The 21,115-nt window shown below is 34.7% G+C and overlaps 2 protein-coding genes across 9 annotated transcripts in view; one reads left to right on the top strand and one right to left on the bottom strand.

Annotated features, from left to right (window-relative positions):
* The window catches only part of IMMP1L (inner mitochondrial membrane peptidase subunit 1), an 82,142-nt gene extending 65,644 nt beyond the window's left edge, over window positions 1-16,498 (top strand). For all 7 annotated transcript variants that reach the window (XM_007082014.2, XM_042957809.1, XM_042957806.1 and 4 more), the window contains 2 exons: window positions 15,371-15,481; window positions 16,331-16,498. In XM_007082014.2, the coding sequence (XP_007082076.1) occupies window positions 15,371-15,481; window positions 16,331-16,399 (180 nt within the window). In that variant the 3' untranslated portion in view covers window positions 16,400-16,498. The remainder of the gene's footprint in view (window positions 1-15,370; window positions 15,482-16,330) is intronic.
* Window positions 16,018-21,115, bottom strand: part of DNAJC24 (DnaJ heat shock protein family (Hsp40) member C24) — a 55,784-nt gene continuing 50,686 nt past the window's right edge. For both annotated transcript variants that reach the window (XM_007082022.2, XM_042957811.1), the window contains one exon: window positions 16,018-17,964. In XM_007082022.2, the coding sequence (XP_007082084.1) occupies window positions 17,834-17,964 (131 nt within the window). In that variant the 3' untranslated portion in view covers window positions 16,018-17,833. The remainder of the gene's footprint in view (window positions 17,965-21,115) is intronic.

Raw genomic sequence — 21,115 nt, 5'->3', positions numbered from 1 at the left:
TGACCACAGCTGATTTCCTAGCACATGAACTTTGATAGAACATCTGGTAGGTACTTTAAAAATACTTGAAGGGTGGACAAACGTGTATATGTTTAGGGTCCAACCATGTTTTCTTCTAATTTCTGTTCTACTCCTCAATTTCCTTTAGTTTCTGCTGCAAACTTGCTCCTAAGTGCGTGTTGTTACTATTTTTCAGGTAAGGTAGGTGTTCCTGTAGCTCAGTAAACCATATAATACTGAGAAACTGGCAATCTGTGGTTATTGTAGTCTTCATAGATGTTTTGAAAGCTAAGCTAGTTCCACAGGCCACCTGACCACCTTCCATGATTCCAGATGAAAGTTGTAGAAAATATTAGGATGTCCTTGTTACTTTGTAGCAGGACAGCAGAGTGCCGATTAAATGTTTCTTTCCCCAAGTGACTTACTTTTGGAATCAGTGACATTTTTCAGCCCTTTTATTAAGCAAACTAAAAATTCACCTGGCTCTGAATTGACTTATTGGTGTGGAATACTCTGAATGTGGTCTAGACTAAGTCTTCTAAAGGAATGGTAGATGAGGTACCCTGGACCTTCTAAGGGAAGGTTTGTTGCCCCAGAAATGCTGTGGTAGTTTCGTTAGGTAAAGACTAAATTGCCCTAGCAACATGCAGTGCCTGCTAATTAGGCCGTATGGTCACGACAGTTTTCTACATTTCAGTAGAAATTTGTGTGCTTTTTGCACGTATTAACTACTATATAAGTATTCTGTTCTTTTGATCCTTTTACTGGTTGGCAGATTAACGATGGGTAAAGTTGTTACCTGTAATTGGTAAATTGTTGCTTTAAGTGTAAACTTCTGCTTTGCATTGGCTGTTCACTATATTATGAATCATTTTTAAATCTTTCATGTAATTAAAACTTTATAGTTTCTCAACCATAGCAGCCACTGTATTAAATGGACATATTAATAGATCTGTGATTATGGGGATTTCAGTATATTCCTGTAATTAGAGCATCACAATCTTTTATTTTTGTTAAAGCAAACATATCTATACTTATTAGAAAAATTATGTTTTAATCTATTATTAACCTATCAAAATATAAGGCTATTTAAAACTTTTTCGTTCTTGCTACCACAGATCCCAGTGTTATACACAAAAGGTGAAATGTTCACCAAACAGTAGTCTGTTAGGTGACTAAGGAATGTAGTATTTCTTGCCTTTAAAAAAAATTATATATATGTTAATAACAACATCGTTATTGTTATTGAGAGAGATGTAAGCAATAAAAAACAATTTTATATTTCAGAAAGAACTGATTAAATGTTCTCAGGATATATTGGTGGGATACTGTTTTTAAAAGGAGAAGTTGTAAATGGGGTAATATGCCAGTGATAAAACTGTTTTACAGTGTATTGGAAAATATTTCTGAAAAACTGATCAGCAAACTGAAAAACTCACTATTTGGACAGTGTTAGAAAATGGTCACTGTATAAAGTTAACACTAATAGCCCCTTACTGTGTACTATGTATTTAGGTCATAGTTCAAATCCTTGAATATCTTAATGCTGTTTTTCTGTTTGTTTAAATGTCATTTACTTTAGCTAAAAGTCACAACCATATGGTCTTCTATTACCACTTGTATTATAAACACAAAAAGTACTTATGTGGAGGGAAAGGAATCATCAGATTGAAAGGGCTTGTTTATTATAAGCTGCTGATACACTAAATCCTTATGTCATTTAACTAGAAGAACTACCTAATAATGTCACTTATTACAACTAGGATATCTAAGCAAGAGACTTGCTTTTTGCAGACTATAGTGATAAAAACCTGTGCTACACATCCATTTCTCAGCAACGGGTCCCGGGATAATCAATCGTGGCATACTGCTAATGCCTTGATTGCAGCTGATGTGGAGGAAATATGTTTACTCTTTTGCTAAAGTGAAGTTCACTGCGGAGATGACGTGACTTTTTCATCCTATAGCTAACACAATTCTGAAGATAAATTTGACTTATTGTTTACAATTCTGAGGTGTTTTTCTTCTGATATTAACATTAAATAACCATCTTTGAGGCCTCCATAACTTAAGCATTTTCTGATGGGTTCTCTGGACATTTTCAGAATAATTTAATCTTATTTTAACAGTAAGATGTAGTTTATAGAATTTTATTTTGTAGAAATGTATTTTATCTTATATATGTTTGAATATATATTCATATACATATGAAGATCAGCATTTGTGCTGAAAGAGTAACAAGTCTTCTTGAGACTGTGTTTTGCTCACCTAAATATATTTTAACCACTCAGAGTTGGAAAATCAGTTCCATTGATGTGAATCGAGGGAGGCAGTTATGCAATTCAGTAAAATGGAAATATTTATGTATGTTTATCTGAAAGTTATATGAGACCTTTCTACTTTAAGGTTGCCTAAAAGGAATTGGGAGAAAGAAATTAAGAAGACTGAAATTGTAATGCTGCTGTTCAGCGTCAGCACCTGAAGCAGACTGTATCTCTAATGGTAGAGAGTATATTCCGAGTGTCATGTGGCCTCCTAATCTGATACAGTGCTCTGCTGGAAAGCTGCTGTTGACGAGGTGGAATATGTTGAAATGTCTTTTGAAATAAGCGTCTAAATGAAGTTCTTATGTTCCCACTTTAGGTAATTAAAATTCTGTGGGTTTCAGTGACTCACTTAATGTTAGTCCATAAAAGCATTCTCACTCTACTAAAGTATCATCTGCCTAAAATTAGAATTGGAAAAGAGGAATAACATGTAAAAGTAGGTATGCATGTTATAAGACAGTTGAAAATTGTAAGTTAAACTGTTGGCATTATAAGCCATTGTACTGCTAACCTACATACATGAATGCTTTCCTCTTGCATTAGAATTTTCCTAACTGTTGGAAGATAGCGTAGGAATCATTTAGTTTGACACAGCTAGTGCCTGCATCCCCACTAAACACACCTGAAGTGCCAACAGAGAGATTTGTCTCCTTAACAGTTAAAACTGTAGGGTGAGCAATTTAAAATTGTAAGCTGCAACTTAAGATTCTGATCTACTTCCTGTACACTGTGTGTATGAATCTCTAAATCAGGAAGGATTAGAGAGTCTTTTTGTCATCTGAAGAAACATGAATTTGACCTGACTTACCTATGAAAAGAAAGTCAAAGCAGGTGTAGGGTCATGGACCAATATGGATTTCTAACCCTAAATGCAAATGTAGTACCTAACCGCAAACCAATCCCAGCATTTAGGCATCTTCTTTAATGAGGCTGTGCTCCAGAGCAGCTAGAAGCACTGGCCTTGGGAGTTGGGGAGGTGGGTTGGTAGAGAAGACGTAAGTGGTCCTCAGCAAGCCATAGTGGCAGGCAAAATTTGCCAGACATTAACTTTGCAAATTTCCTTTTACTTTTGTTTATTTATGTATTTATTAATTCCATAACTAAGTGCTATTGAGCACTTACTTGAGGGCCAGAACTATGTTAAAGTAGATTAAGTCTCTGCCTTCAGTGCTGTGCAATAGACCTTTCTGCAAAGTGGGAATATTCTAGATCTGCACTGTCCAGTAGCCACTAGGCACATGTGACTGCTGAGCACAGGACACATAGCTAGTGTGTCTGAGGAACTGAATGTGAATTTTATATAATTTGTAAAATTAAAAGGCCACATGTGTTACTAGCAGATACCAAAATGGACAGTGTAGCTCTAGAAGCTTATAGCCAGATTGGAAGAGCAGACAAGGAATTACAATGTGATGAAATAGAATTATATACAGGGTGCTATGATAAGGCACAAGACGATATTTATTTAGACTGGGATCGATAGGATTTTTCCAGACAGGCAGGGGAGTAATCCGTAGGAGTTGACCAAAGCAAGCAGCATATTCATAAGGTCTAGAAGGGAGAGTATATCATTGTGCTTTGGGCATCTGCCAAAAAGTAAGTTCTCCTGTCTGGGACATATAGTGGGGAGGGGTGGGTAGTGAAAAGAAATGAAAAGGTAAACAGCACTCAGTTCCTTGTGTCTCAAACAGGGAAATAACATGAACAGATAGTTTTTTTAAAAATCACCCTTAAAATAAAAACTTTAAAGTTTACTTCTTGTGTAAAAAAACCCAATATTATTAAATTCTTGGAAAAAATAAAAAGTCACTCCGATATTAGTATAGATTAACAGAGGAAAGTTTGGAGTAGGAAAGACTGGAGGCTGAGAGACCAGTTAATAGGCTGTAAGACATAATTAAGATAATAACATTAAGAATGGAAAGCAGTACAAAGTTTGGAGAAAGAGTAAGGAAATATCTAGACTGAATTGGATGCTGGAAGAAATGGAACTGAAGGGCTTAAAATGGAGCCAGATTTCTGGTTTTAGCAATGAGGGTAGATGGTACATTAGGAGATTCTGGGGGGACATGTTAATATGGGAAATGGAGAGAACATATAGCCTGTCTAATAAGCCTAAGAGAGACTTTATTTTAAATGAATACAGTGGCAGCTAAATTATTATAAGTGGGGGAAAAAACCCAAGTGCTTTCCTAGAATGACATTTGGGTATTATACAATTCCCTCCTGAATGTCCACAGTGTATTCTCATGATCTCTTAGTTAAAACAATGTTTTGGTGCTCTCAGCCCTCAGAGATAAATCTTACTTTTTAAAGATCTCCAGCTATTCTCCTCTTTGTACCTTCCTACATCGTTACAAAAAATGTCATCTGTCGTCCACTAGTCTAACTTGGAATTTTGTATTCACAAAGCTAGGTTTCATTTTAAATACCTTCCAAGGTATGGTGCATTAGAGTTGTGGTTTTGATGAATAAAACACAAATGGAAGAATTATCTATCTGTCAAGAAAAACATGTAACATAATGCCTTTTGTGTGTTTTTTTAAGGCATTGGTAACATCAAATACAACAAGATCTACATACTTCATTGTAATTATTTCTTCTTTGGAGTATGGACTCTTTTCTACCCCAGATTTTCTATTTCTTATACCATTTCAGCTGTTGAATCAGATTTCTTAGCCGGTCTCTATATGAAGTACTTATGTATGGGAGCCATAGAAAATGGAAAAAAGCTCTATTCATTCATCTATAGGAGTAAATCCCTATAGGGATGAGTTTTGACTTTGGGAAGAATTATTTGAAGTCCCAGGAATAAAAATTTTGGTGGAAACATAATAGTACATGCTTTGCACAGTATGTATATATCTGATTTGCCAACTGTTTAGACTTTTCTCAGAGAATGAGAAAATTCATTATTTACATACTTACCACTCCATTCTACTACTCTCTGAAATACCCTGTGTTTCATTAAGTTAGGCTCATCTTTTGGAATATGAGAACCAGAGTGTACAGTAGGGTGTATTAAAATGAAGCTACAGAGATAGTCTTGAAATGAGAATTGAGATGCTTCTTTTAAGTACTAATCCAAAAGCAAAACAGGTAACATTATTTTACAAATAGAACAAAAAAGAAGAGCAAACTAATCTATTGTCCTAGAAAAACAATACTATAGGATTGGGACATTAATACTAGATGGCTAGGATGGCAAGGCATATTTGTTGTCTGATCTCAGAAGCTAAGCAGGGTCAGGCCGGGTTAGTACTTGGATGGAAAGGGCATGTTTGTTGGCTTTAGTCCCAACACCTTCCCCCACTGTGTACCTTCTGATTGGTTGGTATACAGTTGCAAAGAAGTGAAATCTTCACAAGGAAGAGCCTAAGCATTTGGTATTTAATAAACATTGCTTAAGATGCCTGTTGAAAACATAAAAATGGTAGTCTTAACTACATTTGGGAGATTTGATCTTAAAAACTGAATTTCACTTTGCAGAGAACTGGGTAAACTGTTTAGGAAACTAGGAACAAAGAAAGCCCATCAGACACCATTCATACCAGCAGGTGGGGCAGCTGATAAACACAGTAGCTAATAATTAGTGAGTGCTAACTGGGTGCCAGGAGCCTTATGTATTGTTTCATTTGGTTCTCCGAAGTATTTCTGTAAGGTATTTATTAGTCTCAGTTATATAGAAGAGTTTTAAATAACCTGCCTAAGGTACTTAACCTAGTAAGTGGCAGAGCTACATTTTGAACTCAGGACTCTTGTTCTGTAGACTGTATCTTTTAACCACTGTGCTGAGACAGCCCATCAGAAATTCCTCTTCAGGCTGGATGGAGATATTAAGTACTTGCGGAGCTTAGCTTGCAATAGCTATGAGAATGAGCAAGTCAAGTCTTAGATTAAGCTCTAAACCTATTCAGCAAGCAGATTCTCAATAAGCATCCCCCATCATTACTCCAACCTGGAGCTATAGCCTATTGGAACTTCTGTGAAATTCCTCTTTGGCGATAATTGGCTGATGAACCCAACGTGGCCCATTTTTAAGTAGGGAAGAACAATAACAGTCTCCATGAATGATGCAGATAGAAGAGTAATAAGTGAGCATTTAAATGGGGAGAAAAAGAAGCAGAACTGCCCGGAAATAGTTCCCACTGAAATAATCAGTGTGTTAACTGTTTCATGCCTGGTCCTTACAAATGTTAATCCCTTTGTCAGGCATCTAGCATTTGGGAGTACCACCATCAGGACTCCAGGTAGACAAACGTGGGCAAGAAGTTGTACCAAGGAGAATGTCCATGAAAATAGAATGTTTGTGAAACTGTTTCTGAGTTTGGCTTTCAGAGACACTCATAACTGGCAGTTGAGACTCCCATTTTTTGAAATTAAAATTAATCATGTTTTCTCTGCCTTGTGTTATCAAAAGCTCTTCTACTTGATGGCCTCCTAGAGGATTCAGTGCTTCACTTTCTGACATACATATCTTTGTTTATAGCTTTTGTTGGTGTTATAGGGAGCATAAACTCCAATAATTATTGATGATGTTTCTAATTTTGCTTTTGCATGAATCACACTAATACTGGGTTTTATGAAGTTCTTTTAGAACTATATAATTACTTCATTTCCCAGTATTCTCCCTAGTAGCTTGTATGCACAGCATCTTACCATGGCTATGTTTTGGTTATAGAAGTCATGATTAAGCAGAATATGCATTAGCCACATAATGGTATATAGTAATTTGACTTGATCCTGCTTAACTGGAAGATAGTAACATAAAAAACAATTTTTTGGCATTAATTGTTAGAGTGAAATGACATGTGACATGAAATGTACATTCATCATATGGGCTTTTTTCCAGGGTAGGGAAATTATACATTTTTATATTTCACATTTATCATTCCAGGGGACCCAAAACAAAATCTTGAAAATATATGTGGAAAATTACATACTCTTAAGATTAAAGTGTTAACTGATGTATTACCCCATTTACTTTTGCCAAAAAGAAATAAGGCTTTATCTGACTGCTTTCATAAAATGTGTGTACCTCTCCTTTTCCTTTATAATTCAGGAAAAGGAAAAAATGATGTCAAAAAAGGATTCCTAAAACTTTGTCCCTTTCCTTGCCTTTATGATTTTTGTTTGTTTCTTTAATAACTACTGTTTTCCTTTTCATTTATAGTCATTTTAGAAAGCTTACTGAGGTTTGAGTAGTAGCAGGCCAGTGCACACCCTACCTTTGTTGCCTGTAGATTATAAAATATCCCGCCAAAAAGGGTTAATTAACAATGAATCTATTATTAGGGTTTTCTGTTTCTTGAAACTTTTGAAAGGCCAGACATACAAATATTCTTCAGTTGGAACTTTTTCTTAATTAGATATTTTTTGCTGAAATAAATGAGTTTGATTGCTATTTAGTAAATGTGTTATTTGATATTGTGGACTCTTGCATCAGATTTCACTTGAATCCAGAAAAGTAACACCTGTGGGTTGGTTCACAAAGCCTCTTTTGTTAAATGGACACCCGCGGGCCATGAGGCAATTACATTTGTTGCTTGTACTATAAAGGAGGCACTTAACTAGACCTCAGTAAGTATAGCTAAGAACTAGAGGCTTGATTCTTTTGTCCAGCCCTGAGATTAGGTTTTATCATACATCAGGAAGTAAACCTCTGACGTAGAAAGGAAAAACAAGAATGTTCTAAGGGTTCTTTCAATGCTTTAAAAGTTAGCCCTGGGAAAATTCAGATTAGAGCCCAAGTAAAAATTTCTATGTGGTATTCATTGTAAACATGTTCATATATTCTTACTCAGCTTCACAAATTCATTCAAGTTGGTATGGCAGATTTACAAAGGTATGAACAGGAAAAGTAATTAACCACTTACAGTTTTGGTTATGAGAAGTAACGAACAAAGGCATGGATGGAATTAGGGATTTCCATTTTTGGTAATTTGCAAACATTTATTATAAATGAGTTTATTGGCATCCTTACTACTTTAGTTGCAAAGTTATAATAGCTCTTTTTAAAATACATTTTAAACTACCATTTTATCTATTCATATTTTATTATAATATTGCTATAGGATTTTTTTCTCTTAACTGGTTTGAATATCCAATTTAGTGATAAACAGTAGGTTATCCCACAGATAATAACTGTGTTTTGGGTTAGAAAATTTTTGTTCTGTTTCTTGCCTCAGTCTATACCAGAAAGGTCAAGTTTTAAGTTTTGGACCCATACCAAAAATGTGTTGTACTTTATGTTTATTTAAATAAATGAGTTCTTAGCTAGGCTAATATTTTAGTTATCCAGAGATCTGGTAACAGTAGTGCGAATTGCAATCATTTATTTGTACTATAGAAAGAAACAGAACCTTCTATATAGATTGGAAGTTCAGTCCCTCTACACTATCAAAGGCAAAAAAAATAATAAATAATTGAACAAAGCTCATCCTAACCTGCATTGTGAAGGACAGTGTTCTCTTTTCAAAAAGTACAAGTATCACTGAAGGGACGAGGCATATTAAGATACATATATGTGTGTGTGTATATATGTTTATGCACACAGACGGCCCCTGATTTATTATGGTTTGACTTAAGTTTTATTTTTACTTTATTGTGCTACAAAAGCGATACATATTCAGTAGAAACTGAACTTCAAATTTTGAATTTCGATATTTTCCTGGGCTGATGTGCAGTAGGATACTGTCATGGTGCTGGGAAGCAGCAGGTGACCCACAGCTTCCAGTCAGCCTCACAAATCAAGAGGGTAAAGTGACCATTTGCAACCAACCATCCTGTACCATACAGCCATTCTGTTTTTCACTTTCAGTGCAGCATTCAATAAATTACTTGAGATATGTCACCCTTGATTATAAAATAGGCTTGTGTTAGGTGATTTTTGCTCAAGTGTAGGCTAATATGTGTTGTGTGTTTAAACTAGGGTAGGCTAAGCTATGGCATCCAGTAGGTTAGGTGTATTAAATGCCTTTTCGACTTAGAATACAGGTGATCCTTGAACAGACAACATGGGTTTGAACTGCATGGGTCCATGTACACGTAGATTTTTTTATACTATGGTACTATAAATGTATTTCTCATCCTTATGTTTTCTGAACATCTTCTTTTCTCTACCTTATTTTATTGTAAGAACACAATGTATAATACATATATAAAATACGTGTTAATCGACTGTTTATGTCATCAAGGCTTCCCGTCAACAACAAAACTATTAGTAGTTAAGTTTTGGGGGAGGTCAAAGGGAATACATGAATTTTCGACTAGTGGGAGGGGGGTCGGCACCCCAGTCCCTATTGTTCAAGGGTCAACTGTATTTTCAACTTATGATGGGTTTTTTTGGACATAACTTCATGGTAAGTTGAGGAAGATTTATATACATTTTTTTAATTAAGCAATATATACTGCTCATAAACATGTAAATTTTGAAATATGTAAGTTTTGTGGGGTTCTTTAAACATTTATACATATTGCCTTGCAACTTTTTTCACTGTCTTCATGTAAATCTATTTGTTTTTTTTTTTTAACCAGCTGTCTATTATATAAATAAGTCATATTTTACTTAACCTCTACCTACTGAGGAACATTTCTACTTTTGCCAATTTTGAGATACAAGCAATACCATGTTGAGCTTCCTTATTTGTACATGCTGAGTTTGGCAAATCTTTTCTAGAGATTTTGAAGGGAAAGGGTAAAATAGAAACATACAGGGGATGCAACTGAAAGGGATGCAAGGTGGAGAGAGATGCCACTTTACTTACATGAGAACTTTTAGTTCTTACCAAAAGTATTCTCTTCATATTACTATGAAGTATGCTAAGAAAAATTATACAGACTTTTAAAATTAGATAATTTGAACGTTTGTTTCTGGCAATGATGAAGTGATCCTGAATTTGCTCTCCTGTCATAAATAACTAGAAAATCGGACAAAATATGTGGAACACCTGTTCTCAGAGAATGCAGAAGCAGGAAGTACAGGACAGATTCTTAAGAGAGGACAAACAAATAAAGCAAACCCTTTACTTGTCCCTACATTCTCCTGTAAGGCAGGAGGTACCTTTCAGAAGGTACTGAAGTAAAATTTGAGCCAAAGGTAGTGGTTTTGCTGAGCTGAAGAGACAGAGACTGGAATAGAGGGAAGTTTAAGTAGTTGGGACTTATGGATAAAACTGTCTGGGACAGCAGAGCTACCGAATGATCAACATAAATCTCCATAGATGTTCTCTTGGCTTTTGCTGAATACTAAATTGTACCCATTTATGGTAAAACCTAGAAACTGAGCAAAGAAGGAGTGGGGAGCCGAGCAATTCCCAGAGCTCACACAGGGATGAGAGCAACTGGAGTTCTGACCAGCCAGAACAGATAGATGTCACTGAATACTCAGCATATTCAATAGAGATCCCAGAATATCCTGCCTTAGTAGTAGGCCTAACATAGCCCTTAGAGTACACTGTGAGATAGACCCAACCTAACAAGCTTAAAAATGAGGATTTAGGGGCGCCTGGGTGGCTCAGTCAGTTAAGCGTCTGACTTCGGCTCAGGTCATGATCTCGTGGCCCGTGAGTTCGAGCCCCGCGTCGGGCTCTGTGCTGACAGCTCAGAGCCTGGAGCCTATTTCAGATTCTGTGTCTCCCTCTCTCTGACCCTCCCCCGTTCATGCTCTGTCTCTGTCTGTCTCAAAAATAAATAAACATTAAAAAAAAAATTAAAAAACTGAGGCTTGAAAGGAATAAGCTGATCCACAGCTAACTTAACTGCCTCCCCTAAAACAAGCAGACCTCCTCAACATTCAGCACGCTCTAAAGAAACACAACAAAATCCACTCAACAAATGAATGTCCAGCTTAATCACAAATTACTGGATATGTGAAGAAGTATGAAAGTGTAACCAGTAACCAGAAGAAAAATCAATTAAATCCAGAAAAGGCAGAAGTAATGGAATTAATAGACATGTGCTTTAAAACACTAATTCTAAATATTTTCAAGGATCTCGAGGATGAACCTAATGAGGAAAGAAACCGTAAATATAAAAAAGAACCAAATGAAATTTCTAGAGCTTAGAAAACATTGTATAGTCTTTGTAATAGATTAGACTGCAAAGGAGAAAAGATCCTAGTCTATGAGAAAATATTTGCAATACCTGTCAAAGGACTTATACTCAAGGTAAAAAAGGGATTCTTAAAATGAGTAAGAAAACCCATTTTAAAAACTGAGTAAAATATTTTAATAGATATTTCACAAAAGATATGCTAATAAGCACAGGAAAAAATGCCCATCAGAGAAATGCAAATGAAAACCACAATGTGATACCAATAACCTACTAGAATGGAAAAAGATTTTTTATAAGTTTATTTTTGAGAGTGAGGGAGTGCACACACACACACATGCATCAGTTGGGGAGGGGCAGAGGGAGAGAATCCCAACCCAACTCCATGCTGACAGCAGAGAACCTGATGTGGGGCTCAAGCCCACGAAACGTGAGATAATGACCTGAGCTGAAATAAACAGCCAAGGTTCCCCTAGGATGGCAAAAAAAATTTTAAAGGAATATACCAAGGTGTGGAGCAACCAGAATATTCATACATTGCTGTAGGAGTGTAAAATGATTTAATTACTTTGGAAAAGTTTAAGGTTAAGCATACACTTATGGCCCATAAATTCTACCCCTTGGTATTTACTGAAAAGAAATGGATTTACACAATGTTTATAGTGCTTTATTTGTAACAGGCCCAAACTTCAAAGAAAAATGTCCATCAGTAGATTTATGGGCAAACATTGTGACTTACAATAGAATTCTACTTAGAGGTAAAAAGGAATGAATGACTGATAACATACAAGATAGATTAATCATAAAAAATTGCTGAACAAAAGCCAGATACAAAATAGTATGTACGTACAATCTTGTTTATACGAAATTTAGGACCAGTAAAACTAGTTTCTAAGTCATGGATCTCATTAGTTGCCTGGTACTGGGATGGGAACTTTTACATCTTGATTGTGATTAAGTTATGTAGGTGTGCACACCTTCCAAAACTAGTGTCAAACTTGAAATGAGTGCCCTTTACTCATGTATATAAGTATATATATATACTTTTTTATATATATATATAATATATATACATATATACATATGTATATGTATGTATATACATATGTATATATACATATATATACATTTATATAAGATGTATATAAGTATACATCTATAAAATTGATTTTTAAAGTGTACATCGCACTCTATACCAAAAATAAGTGGAGTAATTTCAACATCATGAATTTTTTTACTGGAGACTAAGTAATTGACAGGTCAGCAAAGGTGACTGCTTTGATTTTAAGAGATCCACACTTAGAGGTTTTCCTGTTTATGGAGAAGCTCGTATTAAAGAGCTCATAAGTGATGAGGTTGTTTCCTTGATTTGTATACTTTATAACAAGCATTGACGTCTGTGAGATGTAGAGGATATTCCTTTACTGTAAGTGGACGCATGGGGATTAGAATGTATAGGCTTCAGATAAATGGGATTAGCATGTCCCATATTTGAACCTACTTCTATTAACTATCAATAACAGTACTTCACAGGTTGTTTTAAGGATCTAATGAGTTTTTTTTTTTTTTTAATTAAGTAAACCAGAAAGCCATGTATTACATACTGGCTTGCTTTACTCTCCCCTCCCTTTTGTTCCACTCCTTGTGATCAAGGACTAGGTAAAGATAGCCTGGGTCACAGTCTTCCATAGGCTTCTGGTAATATGTTCTGGGTTCTCTTAGCATATTCCTTTCTGTATTTGTTAAGTTATACCAGAGATAACACTTCATCACTGTATTTAGCTAACTTGAAAGAAGCTTAGGTCATACAAAAGTGATTGTGCTTTACAAGAATTTCTACTCACTAATATTACCACCAAATATCGGAATTCCAGTTTTGGCTTAGTTGTTGCAAAAAATAAAGATCATGGCATAAATACTGTCTATTTGCTTGTTTGATCATAAGATAGTAGACTTAACAAAAAACCCAAGCAGGTTAGTAACATGTTGTAATCCAGGGCCCCAAGCAAGGCAGGCTTTTTAATCAGTGCTCTAAACAATCAAGAGTATTTGATATGGGCAGGCAAGGTTGGGGAAGACTTCATGGATAAATGGAATATATATTGGATCCTGGTTTATTATGTTTTTTAGAACTCAGAAACAAACACATATTAAAAACTATGGAAATTTAAACATAAATGATGTCTGTATTATAGCTCCTCCCAGAGTGGTACTTTGAGACTATGTTAATGACACATGGCTTTTCCAAATATACTATTTTGTTCCTTTTTCATTTATGACCTGAGATGGATTCATTACTCTACTTGAGCAGTATTAAGCTTCACTGCCATAAATCCACTTATTTTATAGGTAGGAACGAGTCTTGCTTTTGACTCTAGAACCTATAACTAGTTCCACTAATAAAAATGAGTGATCTTATAGTATCTGATATTCTTTCAAGAAACTTGTTCTTTCTCTACAAGTAGATTTAACATTGAAATCTGTCTACATGAAAATAATTAACTTGATTTGTTTTGGGCAAATATTTCTGCATAAGACATTCCAAAATTATATGATTCCTGATGTAAAGTGAAATTCAGATTTTATATACTTGTATACATTCATTTTTCTAAAAGGTAACATGGGTGTTTGGGGGAAAGAAATGAAAAATAGGCAGATCACACAGGATTTTTAGGAAAGTGAACACACTCTGTGATATTATAATGATGAATACATGTGCTACATTGGCCAAACCTGTAGAATGTACAACACCAAGAGTAAACCTTAAGTTAAGTCTGGACATTGAGTGATTATGATGTTGATGTGGGTTCAGCAAGTGTAACAAATCTACTACTGTGATCAGGGATGTCAATGGGGGAGGTTATGTATGTGTGGGGGCAGGGGATAGGTCGTAAATCTCTGTACCTTCCTCTCAGTTGTGCTGTGAACATGTAACTGCCCTAAAAAAATCTTTAAAAAACAGTAATTTGTAACATTTTTAAATATTGCAGTCATTTCTTATTAAATCCAATAGGAGTATTTTTCTTCATATAAGGTCCCTAAGTAATAAATAGCCAGTCAAAAGAAAAGTGAAAAGAAATTTCTTCTCAGCAGGTCATTTTGGTCTGGTCAATAATTCAACTTTTCTGAGTAACAAACTGTAAAATAATTTGTAAAATGCAACTTTAAAGATAATTGCTGCCGAGTAATTTTTAAATATGGTATATTTCATATCACAGAGGGCATTTTTTTTAAGTAAGGTGTTCTAAATATTCTTATGGTTGACAGAGTAAAAATTTAAACTTAACGTTTTTTACCAGTTAATACCCAGGACATATAGGGGATAGGGTCTTTCATTTAGTAGAAGGTCACCATCATTAATTTACAACTGATGATTTTATAATAGGTCCTTCTAGTTCTTGATGGTCATTATTGAAGTATAATGCATTGAAGATATGGCCTGTACAAAAGCAGAACAGGGATCTTAATTAGAATTCTGACAAGCCCACTCCAATAAAATGATGAGATTATTTGTAATTGATGTCACAATCAATTACCATTTAGTTCATCATGAGCATTCTAATAGGTCTGGCCTTGGTATTGGCCCCAGGATGTTGCTGAGTGAGTGGCTGCCCTGCTTATGCTGTTATAGAGACAGGAGGGCACATTTTCAGTCAGCATCCTAATGACCTCTTTTGAAGTCTATTAAATTAATGACCCTGTCACACTGTTTTGATCTCTTATAACCTCAGTTTGGGGTTTGTGTAACAAATTAATGTTTGGGAACCATGTGGCAAAAAAGATCTTTTAAAATGTTGAAACCTTCACATTACTTACTAATATTCAGTAGAAGATATTGTGCAAGAGATAAAAGCAAAAATACAAATCACAGGGTTTGTGTTATAAATGAGAACTTTAAAACATTTCTCCATACTACCAAAAAGACGCACTTCTTATAGTACCCAAATTTATTTTTCTTTTTGAAAAGGGGCTGCTTTCTTCTCTAATTCTAGGTGCCAACAGGTCATGTGTGGTTAGAAGGTGATAATCTACAGAATTCTACAGATTCCAGGTATTATGGACCTATTCCATATGGACTAATAAGAGGACGTATCTTTTTCAAGGTATTATTTTCTGCTTAAAATTTAGGCTTTCTTCTCTGAGCTGGAAAAAAAAAATTTCTTTCAAAATGAACTTTGAATATTCAGCTATCAGTGGACTTAACTGTAGCAGTGACTACATTTAGGAACCTGCTGGCCTTCAGAGCTATAAACATTACCCTTTCCCCCACTGAGATAGGTAATTAAGAGTAATTTTTTGTTTGAATAATAAAAATTCAAACTACTTTAGTTATAAGAAGCCTTTCATTTAAATCTCCAAAATGTAATTCTTTCTCATATAACTTTTACAACTATATGTTTACCTTGGGCATAAATTAATATACATTTGCAGAAGAACAGTGTCAAGTCAAACAAACTACCTGTTAAGCAGGGATATCCCAGTTAAGTACACCGAGTAATGGTCTTACCATGGTTATAAATGTATGACTCAGGAAAGATTATTATTTTCACTGGCAGTGAGAAGAAGAACACATGAATACTTGGGGTTGTTGGATAATTTGCAGGATTCTTTGCACTTATGCAGATGTTATTTCAAATACTTAGGTTCAGGGTTCACTTTATTTGAGGGTAGTAAAACAAAACACAGACACACATATTCATATCTAAATTCACGCACTATACATAGGTAACTGATATAACACATCAATGTTCCAAACTTTAGAGTTTAAATACATGTACACATACAAGTTTACTTTCTAAAGTCTTATTTTGATATAATTTGTTCTTGACTAAAGAATAAGGAGAACGTATTTCATATATGGCACAGAGAAAACAGATGGATAAAAACAGGGAGTATGATAATGATATAACATCATTTCATTAATTGTCTTCAATCACATTTTGATTTTACAGATTTGGCCTCTGAGTGATTTTGGATTTCTGCGTGACAGCCCTAATGGCCACAGATTTTCTGACGATTAGCAAGCATTTATTCTTTTGATTTCATTATTCTCTCCTATTCAAGTGAATTTATCATTGCCACTGAAACCATGTACTTACTAATAAACTATTTGCTATTTAGTTTTAGTCGTTTTTGTTAAATGTAAAGAATAAGCAACACACACTGCAAGCTATATTAGTTCAAAATATATGGATAAAAATGTAATCCAAAGTAAGTCCTCTAAATTTTATGATAAATATAAAAATATTTTTAGGGAAAAAACCTGGGTGACAACCTCACTTTTGAACTTTTGGTTTTATAGCTATGATGAAAGTAATCTCTTGAACATGCCTTATACTTTAGCTACATTTACAAGTCAGAGTAGTAACTAGTCTTGTAAGTCCAAACTAATAATAAATACCAGGAGTTCAACCTAATAAAAAACTGCTAAGTCACATGCTTGGTTCACTCATTTGAAATTAGGTAATGAAGTTTCAGTGATCCCATAAAGGATTTCTCAGATTTTTTAAAAAATGAGTTCTGACTTATACTGTACATAGATTATCAAATGCAAAGAAAAATAAAATCTTTAGAGAGTATTATAATCAATAATAACATTATAAAAGTCCATTTGGTCATACCAGCAATGTAGTGGTTCTCTATTCATAAATAGAGACATTAATACTCTTAGACTTTGAAATAAAAAGGAAAGCAATGCATCTGTTTCAAATTAATATTTTTAAAAAAACTGCCACTTCCTAAGTTACATTTAAAGTTGAAGATGGCAGTGTTCAAGCCTTACTCCCTTTAATGTAGCCACACGAAGACTCAGGGAAGATAGTGCCAGGACCCCGGAGTCAAGTCTTTTGACTCCAAAGCTGTCTTTTCCACAGTTGCCACTTTACCTTCCTGAAGGTAACTTCATGAATATCCATATCCAGTCCTAGTTATGAGACAACTAGTTTCACATGCTATTCACAAAGATTCTAATTTAATTCTAATGACCTGAGAATTTGAGATACTTGTACAACAGGTTGATAACTTTAGCACAAATAAATTTCATGTTACTTCAGAAACTTAGTAACTATAAAGGAACATGATGATACTGTGACGCTTAACAAGAGGAGACATGCTTATTTGAAGAAAAGGAAAATTCTTATTTTGTACCAAGGAGAAAATGTTCTCCTTGGGAGAACAAAGTTCTCAGATGGGAATTCACAAAATATAATTTATAATTCAAGTCTTTTTTTTTTTTTGTGATCTACAAATATAAATTATAAATACATATAAATAACTGAGTTCATTTTCTATTAACCTAGGGTGGCCCTCGCTTGAGTCTTCTATTTTCTCTGCAAATAAAAGAGCTGACAAAAAAAGAATCCTGCTTCTTTTTATCAGCTTTATACATTTACTTGAATGGGCGCTCTTCAACATGTATGAATACAGAGTTAAAGGATCCCATTTAGTGAACAATTTCAGCCATAATGAAGGAGTTCTATTATTAGTGAACATGTATCACAAGAAATCAGGGTAACTTCTTCTGCTTCATCCTTGGAAACACTGTATTTTCCACCACATCGGCAACTCAGAGAAAAAGTGTGATCACCTGTAAAGAAAACAACATGATGCATCAAAGGTTTACAAGTAACTATTTCAACACCTTTTTAAAAATGCAGCTTATGTCACAGAAATTGCAAACCAAAAAAGATTTTCAGTAAGTATAAAATGTATCTAAATGAGAACTTGAAAAGATTTCTTATATAGGGGCAGTGTTTCTAAAAATTACCTACCAAAGAATCTTTTTGTTTTGTTTTATTTTTATTTACTTTGAGAGAGAGGGGGAGAGAGAATCCCAAGCAGGTTCTGCGCTGTCAGCGCAGAGCTCAACTCAGGGCTTGATCTCATGAACTGCGGGATCATGACCTGAGCCAAAATCAAGAGTCGGACACTCAACTGAGTGAGCCAGCCAGGCACCCCAAAGATCTTGAGGGGACAGCAGATGCTCAGGGGTGACCCATGACATTTATTTGAAGTCTTCTGTTTTCTGTTTTAAAATATAAATTTTACATTCCTCTCAATTTATTTGTCCAAATTATTACTGTGAAGGAAAGAGAAAAATAGCTCTACATGTTTTACTGTTAAGCCACATGCTTTTTTGCCTGGAGTATATCCTTTTAGAGAAAACTCTGCTAACTTAACTGTTAATCAAGTTTAACATTTTAAATACTCTCTGTTCTAGTATCACACTAATTCTGTGAAGTGAGATGCCCAACAGAGAGCATACAGCACAAGGTTTAGTCTACCAATGGTAGAAATTTCACTAAATCTGTCCTCTTGACAAGTTGAAATGCTTATGTCCTTTAACTGAAAGAATCTCTGATCCACTGGTCATTCCATTTCATTGTCACTGAGAAGTGACTGTCAAAGAAAAATAATGATTGATCACCTTATCCTGCTACTGCCATAATTTTTTATTACAAATATATCAAATATCTTCATTCAGTTCTCAAACATTTTTAACACTCAGATCTTATCATATATGCCACTAAAAAAAAAAAAAAATTCGACCACCTTCTATTCTCTAATCAAGTTTGGCCTTGGAAAAATTAACAAGCCAACTTTTGGGGTGCTTGGCTGGCTCAGTCGGTACAGCATGTGACTCATTCATTCACACAATCCTTATTTCTCATCACAATGCCTTTTTTCTCCATAAACAAAAATAATTTGATCTTGTATTTTAAAATGCTAACATCCTTTCTGTCTGAGCCAACATATATACTGTAGTAGAGCATGCTTTCAAAGTGAATTGTTTCATTATTAAATTGTCTAAAACTGTACATATTCTAACCAAGGGTTTTCTTAAGCTAAATCTCCCTCTTGTTTTTTTACCACCTCAGTGAACACTGAGAAACAATCTGAGGTGACAGGCACTCAGTAAATGATGCAGAGGCCACCATGGGCTACTGTGGAGTTTTGTCATAGAGGATTCCAAATGTTAATGCTCACTAAAAATTCACATCTTGTTACGTTTCTTCTTGTATTATTCTATCACTTAACAAAGTGATATCTTCACAGAAACCATTTTAAATACATTGAAGGCAAAATGACCAAGTTGTGAAACAGACTAACTCTAAGGGGAAAAGGTTAACTTCACTCCCTCAACAGTTCTTTAGGGATGCCTTTTAAGCATAGTAAAATGCACTGTTTCATACTGTCCTTGGGTCAAGAAGATGGTAATGTGGCTATGTCTACCACGTAAGGCTTCATCCACTTTTCTCCTGCTCGGGATCTTCACTTTCCAAGGCTATTCTGAAAATGGCTATGAAGGAATCTTCGATTTCTTATTTGCCCAGTTGATCACACTTGGTATTGAACTGCATCTGTCAAGAATGCTCTTTTCAATTGCAAAGAACAATTCGAAATTGCAAATTCAATTGCAGAACTTACATTACTGGTTTTTAATATTCTTGCAAAAATAACAGCTTCATGCAGCTGTTGGCTGCTCAGTATGTTCTCTTAAGGATTATCTCTCAACAATAAGGATTATTTCCATCTTCATATATAAAAAAAAACAAACATTAATTGAAATAAGTGTCAAAGTATGTCTTATACTTTTAAGATTCACTGTAGCTTCTTATAACTGATTCATTGGCTGTGGTTAGGATTCTTCTATATCTTCTGCACTGTCCAGTTTATTTAAGGGAATCCCAAGGACAGTGACACATTTATAACTTGACGATTTCATATTGTACATTTCCCTTTAATATCTTGTTTTTTTACATTTGTATCAGAAATCTCATTGTATTTGTTGACTGAACAGATGCTTGAACCACCAATCCATATTCATTTAAAATAAAATCTAATATTATTCATATTTTTAAAAGGCTACTGAAGGAAAAATTACAAAAACCAGTTTGGCTATTTCATATTCTCAGGAATCATTAGGAAACAAAATATATTAATTAAATCAACTGCAGCAAGAAGAATTTGTCTAATAAGAGATTAAACACACATATACCCAATACTGACTGATGAGGTACCAATACTATATTTTCAAAAAATAAATTTAGTTGGGCAGGTCTCCTTGATAAATGACATGCTTTGGTCTGTCCCCTCCATGAACTAAAAGAAGTCTTTCACCAGATCCTATGTCACTAGTGTGTTCATAGCAGTTCTCTCGTTTACTCTGATGAAACCATTATTAACCCCTGGGAGCCCCAGGTACACAAAACCTCAAATTTCCCAATCATTCACTGCAAATGAGAATTTATACACTATGATTTCATTTGGCACTTCAGGAGCACAGTGGCCTATAGGCAGAAACATGATTCTCCTCCTAAGTCAACAGCCTGTGACCCATCTAAGAGCATGAAGTCAAAAATTTGCCATTAAAAAAAATATTCCAGTAAACTTCTTTTCAGGAAGGATGAGCTATTTATCTTCTACCTAACCATACTCACTAGTAAATTTTTATAAACCCCTAGGGAATTTTTACCCCAGGCTAAACAATAAAGTGTTAGGAATAAAGTATATAAAAATTCTAGGAATTAGTAAGATTTTCTTCACTTGTCCAGAGAAACATGAACGTAGAAGGAACTTCACAGTGTCTAACCAGACTGATTCACAAAACTATCAGAAGAGTAGAGAAATTAGATTTGTTTAAAAAATATAATAGAAAAGGGAAAAAGAACGACTTCATGGTGGGTAAAAAACCAAGTTCCAAGCAGGAGAGTGTAGTATTAGGAATCCTGCCCTGA

Source organism: Panthera tigris, chromosome D1 (assembly GCF_018350195.1).
Source record: "Panthera tigris isolate Pti1 chromosome D1, P.tigris_Pti1_mat1.1, whole genome shotgun sequence".
In the NCBI taxonomy this organism is placed as follows: domain Eukaryota; kingdom Metazoa; phylum Chordata; class Mammalia; order Carnivora; family Felidae; genus Panthera; species Panthera tigris.
The sequence above is the reverse complement of the archived record's forward strand: the minus strand, read 5'-3'. Positions and strand labels throughout refer to the sequence as shown.